Below are 10,538 nucleotides of genomic sequence, written 5' to 3' on the forward strand. Positions count from 1 at the left end.
GTCATCAAGCTATGCCTCATGTCAAAGGGCTTGAAATATTAAATGATTGTGATGAAAATCAGAAACTTGTACACAAATTACCAGATTGGGCAGCAGCACGTTGGAACCGTCAGGTCACGCAGACACTGATTGAGACTCATGACTTTCCAAAGTTTATAGATTTTGTGACCTTCATGTCGATGGAAGCAGAGATTTCTTGTAATCCTGTAACCTCCTTCAGTGCTCTTCGTGCCTCTGACCCTACTTCAGAAAAACGGAACCTTAAGGACAGTAAAAGGAACAGGGCTAACGTCTTTCACATTCAAACAGCCACAGAAAATAAAGAAAATGACGAAAACGAACAAAAGCCCACTAAAGGGAATTTCAAAATGTGTTTCTTCTGCAAGGACGACAAGCATAAGATTCACAACTGTCCTAAATTTGTGGCAAAATCATTAGAAGAGAAACGGAAATATGTGAAGGATAACAAACTCTGCTATGGTTGCATGAAACCAGGCCACAGCGCAAAAGACTGCCGTCACCGTCTGTCCTGTGACACCTGTAGAGGTAGACATCCAACGTGTCTACATGATGAAAACTATACAAAGAAAGTCAACTCTGCACCAGTTTCAAACCAAGGTGACACAGAGATAACTACTTCTACATCTCACAAAGTAGAGAATAATGAGCCATCCACCAATACTTCAATGATCGTACCAGTGTGGGTGTCAACCGAGAGGAATCCAGGCTCTGAAAAACTTGTTTATGCTCTGCTTGACACCCAGAGTGATACTGTGTTTGTCGACAGAGAGCTGAGCATTAAGTTACAAGCTGACTCCTGTCCGGTGAGACTGAAGTTGACAACCATGACTGCAAAGGATCTTGTCATGCCGAGTGAAAGGGTGTCAGGTCTTAAAGTAAGAGGGTACAGCTCCTCCGTTGTCCTCAACCTGCCCCCTGCCTACACTAAGGACTCCATTCCAGTGAACCGTACTCATATCCCTACTTGTGACACAGCACGTCATTGGAAGCATCTCTCTACAATAGTGGATAAAATTCCAGCTCTGCAGGATTGTGAGGTTGGTCTCCTGATAGGCTACAACTGTCCAAAGGCTTTGGCACCAAAACAGGTGATTTTAGGAGGAGACGATGAACCTTATGCAGTCCATACAGACCTAGGATGGAGCATTGTTGGTCGCCTGTCTTCACACAATGAATCACAAAGCTTCAACACCATCTGTCATAGAGTCAGCATAAAAGAGCTCCCTCCAGTGACCCCAGCAGATGTTATTAAAGTATTGGAGTCTGACTTCAAAGACGCTGGTGAAGATGATAAAACTGTGTCACAGGATGACATCCTCTTTTTGACCAAACTGCAGCAAGGCATAAGGAAGAATGACCACGGTCATTACGAGATGCCTCTTCCCTTCAAAAGAAGACCTAATTTCCTTAACAATAAGCAGCTGGCCATTGTAAGGCTCAATCATCTTAAAAGGAAATTGCTGAAAGATGAAAAGTACAAGGAACACTATGTGAGGTTTATGGAAGAGGTCATTGAAAGAGGTGATGCAGAAGAAGTGCATGATGAAGGAAAGGATGGAGAGAAGTGGTACATCCCTCATCATGGGGTGTACCACCCTAAGAAGCCAGACAAGCTCCGTGTTGTCTTCGACTGCTCCGCCAAGTACCAGGGAACCAGCCTCAATGACCACTTGCTCCAAGGCCCAGATTTAATGAATAATCTGACTGGTGTTCTTGTAAGATTCAGACAACATCCCATTGCCATTATGTGCGATGTTGAAAAGATGTTTCACCAATTTCACGTGGAAGAAGCAGATCGAAACTACCTCCGTTTTCTCTGGTGGAAAAATGGAGACTTAGCTTTACACCCACATGAATACCGCATGAAGGTCCATCTTTTTGGTGCAACCTCATCACCTGGATGCGCCAACTATGGTCTGAAACATCTTGCTAAGGAGAATGAGGGTATGTATCCTCTTGGCTCAAAATTCATCACAAAAGACTTTTATGTAGATGACGGTGTCACCAGTGTAGTCAGCACAGAAGAAGCTATCCAGGTAGCAAGAGAAGCTCGACAACTGTGTGCCTCAGGTGGTCTTAGACTGCACAAATTTATTTCAAATGACAAAGTTGTCCTGGATAGCATTCCAATTTCTGAACGAGCTGTTGAAGTAAAGGCGCTTGACCTCAGCTTCGATGACACACCTTTAGAGAGAGCTTTAGGGATCCACTGGCACATTGATTCTGACAACTTCAGATTCTCTGTTGACCTCAAAGACCAGCCAGCAACACGCCGTGGCATACTATCCACAGTTGCGTCTCTGTATGATCCACTGGGCTTTATTGCTCCTTTGCTGCTCAGTGGAAAACTAGTGCTTCAGGAAATGTGCAGAAATGGAACAGGCTGGGATGACCCCCTTCCTAAAGAATTGCAGCCTAGCTGGGAGCATTGGAAAGCAGATCTTGTGAACTTGGAAAAGATCAGTATACCCCGCTGCTATGTGCCTGCAAACTTTGGAAAGGTCATCAAAAGGGAACTTCATCACTTCTCTGATGCGAGCAACAGCGGATATGGCCAGTGTACCTATTTGAGACTCACAAGCAAAGAAGGAAATATCCATTGTGCCCTGGTCATCGGTAAATCCAGAGTTGCTCCCATTAAGGTCCAGACCATCCCCAGGCTCGAATTGACAGCTGCTGTCATCTCAGTTGCCATGAGCAATATGCTTAAACGGGAGCTACAATATGCAGACATAGAAGAGCACTTCTGGACCGACTCCCAAGTGGTTTTGGGATACATAAACAACGAAGCACGCCGTTTTCACACATTTGTGGCGAACAGAGTGCAAAAGATACATCTCAGCACTACTCCTCAACAGTGGAGATATGTTCCCACTAATGAAAACCCTGCTGACCATGCGTCGAGAGGTTTAAACGCTGGTGAGATTCTTACATCTAATTGGTTGACAGGGCCAGGATTCTTATGGAAGAAGGATATACCTCCTGTTGCAGATATTGACACAGCACTAACGATTGGAGATCCTGAAGTGAGACAGGCTCAGACACTGAGTGCACAAGCAACAGAAGTCAGCCTCTCAGACCGCTTGTCAAAGCTGTCTTCGTGGTCTGGAGCTGTCCAAGCTGTGGCTCGCCTCATTCGACGAGCCAAAGGGGACAAATCCAGCAGCCACAGTACGGTAGCTGAGCGAGAAGATGCTAAACGCATCATCATTAAAGATTTACAAAGAAACACCCATCCAGAGGATATCAAGTTATTGAGCAAGGGGACCCAGCTGTCACCTGGCAGCAAGCTGTATCATCTTGATGCCTTCCTGGATCAAGAAGGAGTACTCAAGGTAGGAGGAAGACTTTGTGATGCATCTTTACCCAACTCAATCAAACACCCAGTGATCATTCCTAAAGATCACCACATAACGAAGATGATCATCTCTCAATGTCATGAGAATGTCAAGCACCAAGGAAAGGGTCTCACAATTAATGAGATCAGATCACAAGGCTACTGGATTCCAGGAATTAGCAGAGCAGTAGCATCCCATGTGCATCACTGTGTGACATGTCGGAAGCTCAGGAGACCCACAGAAGAACAAAGAATGGCCGACCTCCCTTCAGAGCGTACGAATCCATCCCCACCGTTTACGTACTGTGGTATGGACTGCTTTGGTCCCTTTATCACTAAACACGGTCGGAAGGATCATAAAAGGTACGGCCTCCTCTTCACGTGTTTCAGCTCCAGAGCTATTCATATAGAAATGCTAGATGACATGTCTACAGATGCTTTCATCAATGGCTTACGCTGTTTCATTGCATTGCGGGGAGCAGTGCGCCAAATCAAGTGTGACCAAGGCACCAACTTTGTAGGAGCCAAGAATGAGCTGAAAAATGCTCTCAAGGAGATTGATGCTGATCGTCTGACAGTGTTCTTAGCTGAAAAACAGTGCGATTTTGTCCTAAATGCACCCCATTCAAGTCATGCTGGTGGGGTATGGGAGAGACAAATCAGAACAGTGAGGAATGTTCTTCGCTCAACTCTCTCACTCTATTCTGGCAGACTGGACGATGCATCACTGCGGACATTCTTTTATGAAGCTATGGCGATCGTAAACAGTAGACCACTCTCAGTTGATAACTTAAACGACCCCAACAGTCTTGCACCTCTCACCCCTAATAACCTGCTTACTATGAAGTCTATTCCAGCATTACCACCACCAGGCAGATTCATCAGAGAAGACATCTATGCAAGGAAAAGGTGGCGTCATGTTCAGTACCTTGCAGAGCAGTTTTGGAGTCGTTGGCGTAAGGAGTATCTATCCAACATTGCCATCAGACAGCGCTGGCACACAGTAAAGAGAAACCTGCAAGTAGGAGACATTGTCATGGAAAAGATTGATGATCTGCCCAGAAATGAGTGGCGGTTGGCCAGAGTTACAGAGACTACTACAGATAAAGACGGGCTTGTGAGAAGAGTAAAAGTATGCCTTGGTGACCGAAATCTGGAAACGGATGGTCGTCGCCTCAACAAGCTGTCTGTCATTGAACGCCCAGTCCAGAAGCTGATCCTGTTGCTAGAGACCGTCTAGCTCCTACCAAGAGCAACCAAGTGTATCCTTTTCTTTATATTACTTGAATTCTAGAAATGCCTTAGTATGGACACTTTATGTCCATTTCTTACAGTAAAAGGTTATTTTCATTTGAAAAACATTTGTAATTTATATTCCTTAATGTCATACAAATCACTCATGTTTTGGTGGGAGTGTAAATGACCATTAAATCCCCCAAGCATTGAAGTGGGTCGACACCTTTACTTCCAGCCACAGAGGGCGGTGTTGCCATGGAATAGTCAAAAAAGGACTTTATTATTAAATCGAGGCAAATGTCACTCAAGAACTATTTATTTGTTTGTTTTGGTTGTCTGGTGATTTTTGCATAGTGCTTAATGCGGACATTGTGTTCCTGTTTGTTTTTCAAGAGTGTTTGTTTCTTGCCTCACGCTTTTATTTTGAAATTTGAAAAAGGAAGTGAAGTGGTGCTATGTGTGTACATTGGCGCACTTTTTTGTACGTGAAGCGTCATTCTGACTAACGTTACCAGAGAAGAAGGATGAACTTTTGGGTGCACGCTCTACATATATACGGTTAAAGGTTTCTCCCTATCTCTTAGCTCCTGGCTGATGAAGGGCACAAGGTATCGTTTTAATTTCATGCTGTGTGGTAAACTTTGAAAGACTTTGAAGTGTTTATTTTAGCGATTACCTCTGAAGCTATTAACTAACGTTTAGCTGGTTGTTAGCATATATGCAAGTTTCGAATATCAGTGATGACCATTTCACTTGCTAATGTTGTTATTCAGAGAGAGTGTGATTCATGGTTACTGTATTATTTCCTCGTCAATGTTACAGTTTTTCTTGGTTTGCACACCAGGTGGATTGTTTACAGTAAATCAGGACTTTATTTGGTCATTTTATGTTTTTCGCACTAATTTGATGTCATCAGTTCTACCAAAATTAATTAATTAACATATAGTTCTCATTGAACTTTAAAAGGACATTGATGTGATTTATAAAATCAAATGGGTCATATAAGTAGCACTTTGAAAGAAGTTTGTCAGTTGTTTAAAACTCATTTATTCGTTGGTGCTGTATCTGCATTAAATATGGTTACTGACAGTGTTAAAATAATTCATATTATTCAGGCTTACTACAGTACAGTAAGGCAAGGTTATTACATTAGCCTGTATACTAAAAATGTGATTTATTGTCATACAATTTATGATGTAGGTCAATCAGATTGCAACTGTGTATCTATTAGTTTATAGGTTTGTTTTGGACATTTATTTACAATTTGCAGGAAGATGTCTAATGACACTTTGTTTGTTTGTTTGTTTTATTCAGCTCTTACGGTGTTTTTGAAGATTAAACCCTTTGTAAACATCAGTTTCTGAGAGTAAAGTGCATCTGTTCAGCTGGGAATGCTACAATAATAGATGCAATGCTAGTATGTATCGTGACCGTGAGTGACCTGGTCATCATAAACATGACACTAAATGTTTATGATTGATGAAATATGTATAAATATCACTGAACAGATTGAGCAGAACTGCATTTGACGTACATCTAAACACATAAATGTCTTCAATGCCTCCAATAATTAGATTTTTTCTAAGATAATTAACTAATAGTAAGGGATCTGCACTCGCTTAATCTTCTTAATTACTTTTAGCTTTATTGTAATTTTGCTGCAAAGAACAATAGAAAATTTTGCCAGTAAGTCTTCTTCAGTGAATCATACAGTGACATTTTCTACAAGAGTTTTTAAAAAAAGAAATGAAGTCAAAAGATCACCTGGGATACAACGGATAAACGGAAATGGTGGTGCGTTAATCACTCTGTTCTGATGACGCAAGAGCTGCAACTATGGCAACTGAGAAGGCCATTCTTTGTGTTCTTCTGAAGAATTTTAGGAGCCTGATATGATCAGTATAAATATGTATGCAAAATAGACAAGACAAACTTTTCAGGTGAAGGATAATCCACTTCTTACCTTCAAGATTATGTTGTGATCTATATGACCATGTTATTTTTATCGTGAGTATTAGGCTTATCATTATTGCTAATCACTGTTGTTGTGCTATGATATTGTAATATTTACCATTATATAAGGAGTATAGAAACTTTAACCTAAACTTTTGCCTTTAATGAAAATAAACATGCAAACAATATACTTGCTCTTGTGAATTTATTTTGTTAATTGCATTGAGCGAGCTGTCTCTTTAATACCGTGTGGTTTATATACATGTTGCTGCTGATTGGGCTGACATTGACACACCTACCAAACAAGAGAAAACATATCTCAAACCCTGTTGCACACCGTTTCCAGGAAACATGTTCTTTTAAACCAGAAACCGTAGCAAAACGTTGTGCACCTGTTTGAGCTTGAACTTGCCCCTGGTGAAAATTCCCATAACAGGTGTTACTCATCACAAACTTAACTGACCAATCAATCAAGCAATTTCAGGACAAACAACCAAGATAATTCCAAAACATTGAACATAAAAAATAATATGGCAATATAGGCACAAAAGAAGAGAATTTAACACAAATAATCAATCAAAAAGAACAATTAAGAAAAGATTTTCTACTTAAAGGGGGGGTGAAATGCTATTTCATGCATACTGAGTTTTTTACACTGTTAAAGAGTTGGATACCCATGCTAAGGGGACAAAGTTGGACAATGGACAAAGGACAAACTATGGACAAAGTTTCAAAAATTAAGTTGTACGTTTGAAGGAGTATTTCTGTTCCAAAAATACTCCTTCCGGTTTGTCAGAAGTTTCGGAAAGTTTTTTTTCCGAGTATGGCTCTGTGTGACGTTAGATGGAGCGGAATTTCCTTATATGGGTCCTAAGGGCACTTCTGCCGGAAGAGCGCGCGCTCCCGTATAGCAGAGCACTGAGAGCACAGACATTCACTGATCAGAGCGAGAGCGTCGCGAAATGTCACAAAAGGAGTGTGTTTTTGGTTGCCAGGGCAAGACAACCCTGCACAGATTACCAAAAGAGAAACAGCATTAAGGGACCAGTGAATGGAGTTTATTTTTACAGAGCATCAACGGAGTTGTGCAAGTGTTTGTGTTTGTTCCCTGCATTTCGAAGATGCTTGTTTTACAAACAAGGCCCAGTTTGACGCCAGATTTGCACATCGTTTATTTCTTAAGGATAATGCAGTCCCAACGAAAAAGGGTCACGATTGTGTGTTTGAACCGCATTCGGTGAGTAAAACTGCTTCAGATATCTCTGTGTTGTTAACTTAGCTATCGGCGTGTAAGCACATCAAGTAAACAACATGCGATGTTGTCATCAAACTGCACTTTCCACATGTACAGCTTAAAAAAAGACGACAAAGTGGAACTTAGTCATTTTCCAAAACCGCTAAGCAAATATAAACAGTTTCAGTACATACCACATAGAGACGTTGTTGCTGATGCTGCTCTTGTTAAATTTCAGCCTCTGGATATGATTCTGGATCATAAATATACGATGAATCTGACTGTTAGCCATGGTTTGTTTTGGTTGGTTTTGTCCTCACGATAATGTCACAACTTCCAAATGCTCTCAACGCAAAAGCCTACTGGCGCTCGTGATTCTTTAGCTCCGCCCACACGCCACGCCTCCAGCCGGTCATGTTTTTCCGGGAAAAATCGCTACAGACTATCTTTCTCTTATGAATATAATAAAATTAAAGACTTTTTGGAGTTATGAAGGATGCAGTACTACTCTATAGGTACCCAAGATTAACAGGATATTGAGTGAAAACGAGCATTTCACCCCCCCTTTAAGACCATCTGCATAAATGAAAGTGGGGAACGAGCTTACGCATCAGGTAACAAGCCGTTCATCAGTCAGTATGGTATCACCCACTCTAACCAAACAATAAAGAGTTAAACAACTTATAATTTCTTAAAGAAAACAAATAAGATCAAAGTCCTCATTTAAAGAGGTCATATGATGCTTTATTTTGTGTATTTGGTCTAACATAATATGCTGACATGCTTCAATGTTAAAAAAACACATTCTTTTTCAAATATTGTACATTATTGTAGGTCCTCCATGTCCCGTCTATCTCAGGCCCTGTCCACACGTAGTATGTATACTAAATCGTTTTGTGTGGACGCAGATATTTATTGAAATGAAGGAAAAAAAATAAGATCAGATAGGGAAAGGTCTGGCTTCGAGTGGATGTAGCCTCAAACTCATAGGCTGTATTCAAAAAATTAAAAATGCTGCCTTCGGAGGACGCTTTCCAAGGTAGGAAGGCATCAAGACACGTCCGAATTCAATGTTAGCTTCAGTTCTACCAGAAAAACTCGGGAGATAAAATGATGTACGAAGCATACATTTATTGACAGCTCAGCAAGCACAATTATAAATTTCTTTGGCGGAAGGTCCCGTCCATGGTTCGTAATACGAGGGTAGCGAATCTGCATTTCCTGCCTGAAGACGAAGGCAGGGGCGCAGCCGACCCCCCTGGAAGGTAAGGACAGGACCATCCTGGTGGTGGTGGGGAGGGTGGAGGTTGTTGTTGTCGCGTCGGCATCTGCGAACTCAAACATGTGTAAGTACGATCTTTTATACAGGAGTATAAAGACGTGATTGGATAATGATGAAGGTAATTAGTGACGAAGTGATTGAGTCTTCCTGGCAGAACTTAGGCTAAAGCTTCCATTTCCTGTCTCCTGAGATGCCTTCATCTGGATGATTTTTGAAGGCAGCATAGATGTAACCATAGTTGCATTTGATATCTCACAATCCTGTTCGTTACATTCTGTGACAGTTAAGACAATAAATAAAGATGGCATCTGAAAGTTGAAGTTGGAGCTGAATTCTGCAGGAGCAGAGTTGGACACCCCTGATATACATGAAAAGGTCACTGGTATTATTATTAAACACAACATTAACAGATTGTAGATACAGATTAATCTTTCTGAGAACTTTCTGTTCATGACACAGATTCCACTGGAAATAAATCCCAAGATGCATGGAATGGACATTCTGTACAAATGTAAAATTTGTTTAGAAATGTATAAATTAATTCATAACTAGAACAGAGAATGTCTAAAAGTTAAAATGCAAAACACTTTTTAACAATCTAAAAATCTAAACCACGCTGAAACAAAAATACAAACATCAATATTATGAGACCTTTTCAAATGGATGACGATGTGTAAAAGACTAGCGATGCAAAGAGCTAATGCACTCGTCTCAAACTCAGTTACTAGAGGTCCACAACTCTGGAGTTTAGCTCTAACCCTAATGAAACACACCTGAAGCTAATCAAGGCTTTCTCAATCTCTTCTGGCTTCCATTTCATCATCTTAAGACTGTGTGTAGTCTTTTTTGTCACTTTAATCTCTTCTTCTTCCTTAACATGCCTCTCTGGTTCTTCCCCTCCTCTTTCTGTCTCTTGTCTTTCGATCTGCTCTTTATCCTCATATCTTCCCTTCATCCTCACTTCTTCATTGTTCTTTTATAAAATAAAAGAACTACAAGCTCTTTTAAATCTGGACTCTCTTTCCTATCACATGTATCACATGTACAGTTTATCTATCTCTGTCACATATGAAAGATTTACAAGTGATAAATGCAGGGAAATAGTTAGGCTGACAGAGAAAATTTCAGAATTAGAGACACGCATCCAAACATAAAATTGAGGACAGTAAGAATGTTAGGGCTCTAGATACAGCTTTGGATGCGTCTAGCTCAGGGATTCCTGCACATTGTTCGGTTCCGACAACAGAGCCCCTGCAACAGGGCAACTGGGTGACGGTGAGGAAGCGTAGTTGTGGCTCAAAACACAGCTCTTCTGTTCCGATCAAAACATTAAACAGGTTCTCCCCACTCAGTGATGCACCCACTGAGAAACCTGATGAAAGTGCTCTAGTTATTGGTGATTCTATTGTACGGAACGTGAATATAGAGACACCAGCCACCATAGTCAAATGTTTACCAAGAGCCAGAGGGCCTGA

The 10,538-nt window shown here is 41.1% G+C and overlaps 1 protein-coding gene across 1 annotated transcript; it reads left to right on the forward strand.

Annotated features, from left to right (window-relative positions):
- Positions 1–1,396: 1,396 nt before the first annotated feature.
- On the forward strand, positions 1,397–4,598 carry LOC113040501 (uncharacterized). The gene has a single exon (XM_026198826.1). The coding sequence runs from the start codon at positions 1,521–1,523 to the stop codon at positions 4,596–4,598; it is 3,078 nt and encodes a 1,025-aa protein (XP_026054611.1). The 5' UTR covers positions 1,397–1,520.
- The last annotated feature ends 5,940 nt before the right edge of the window (positions 4,599–10,538 follow it).

The sequence above is a fragment of the Carassius auratus genome, chromosome 22 (assembly GCF_003368295.1).
Source record: "Carassius auratus strain Wakin chromosome 22, ASM336829v1, whole genome shotgun sequence".
NCBI lineage: Eukaryota > Metazoa > Chordata > Actinopteri > Cypriniformes > Cyprinidae > Carassius > Carassius auratus.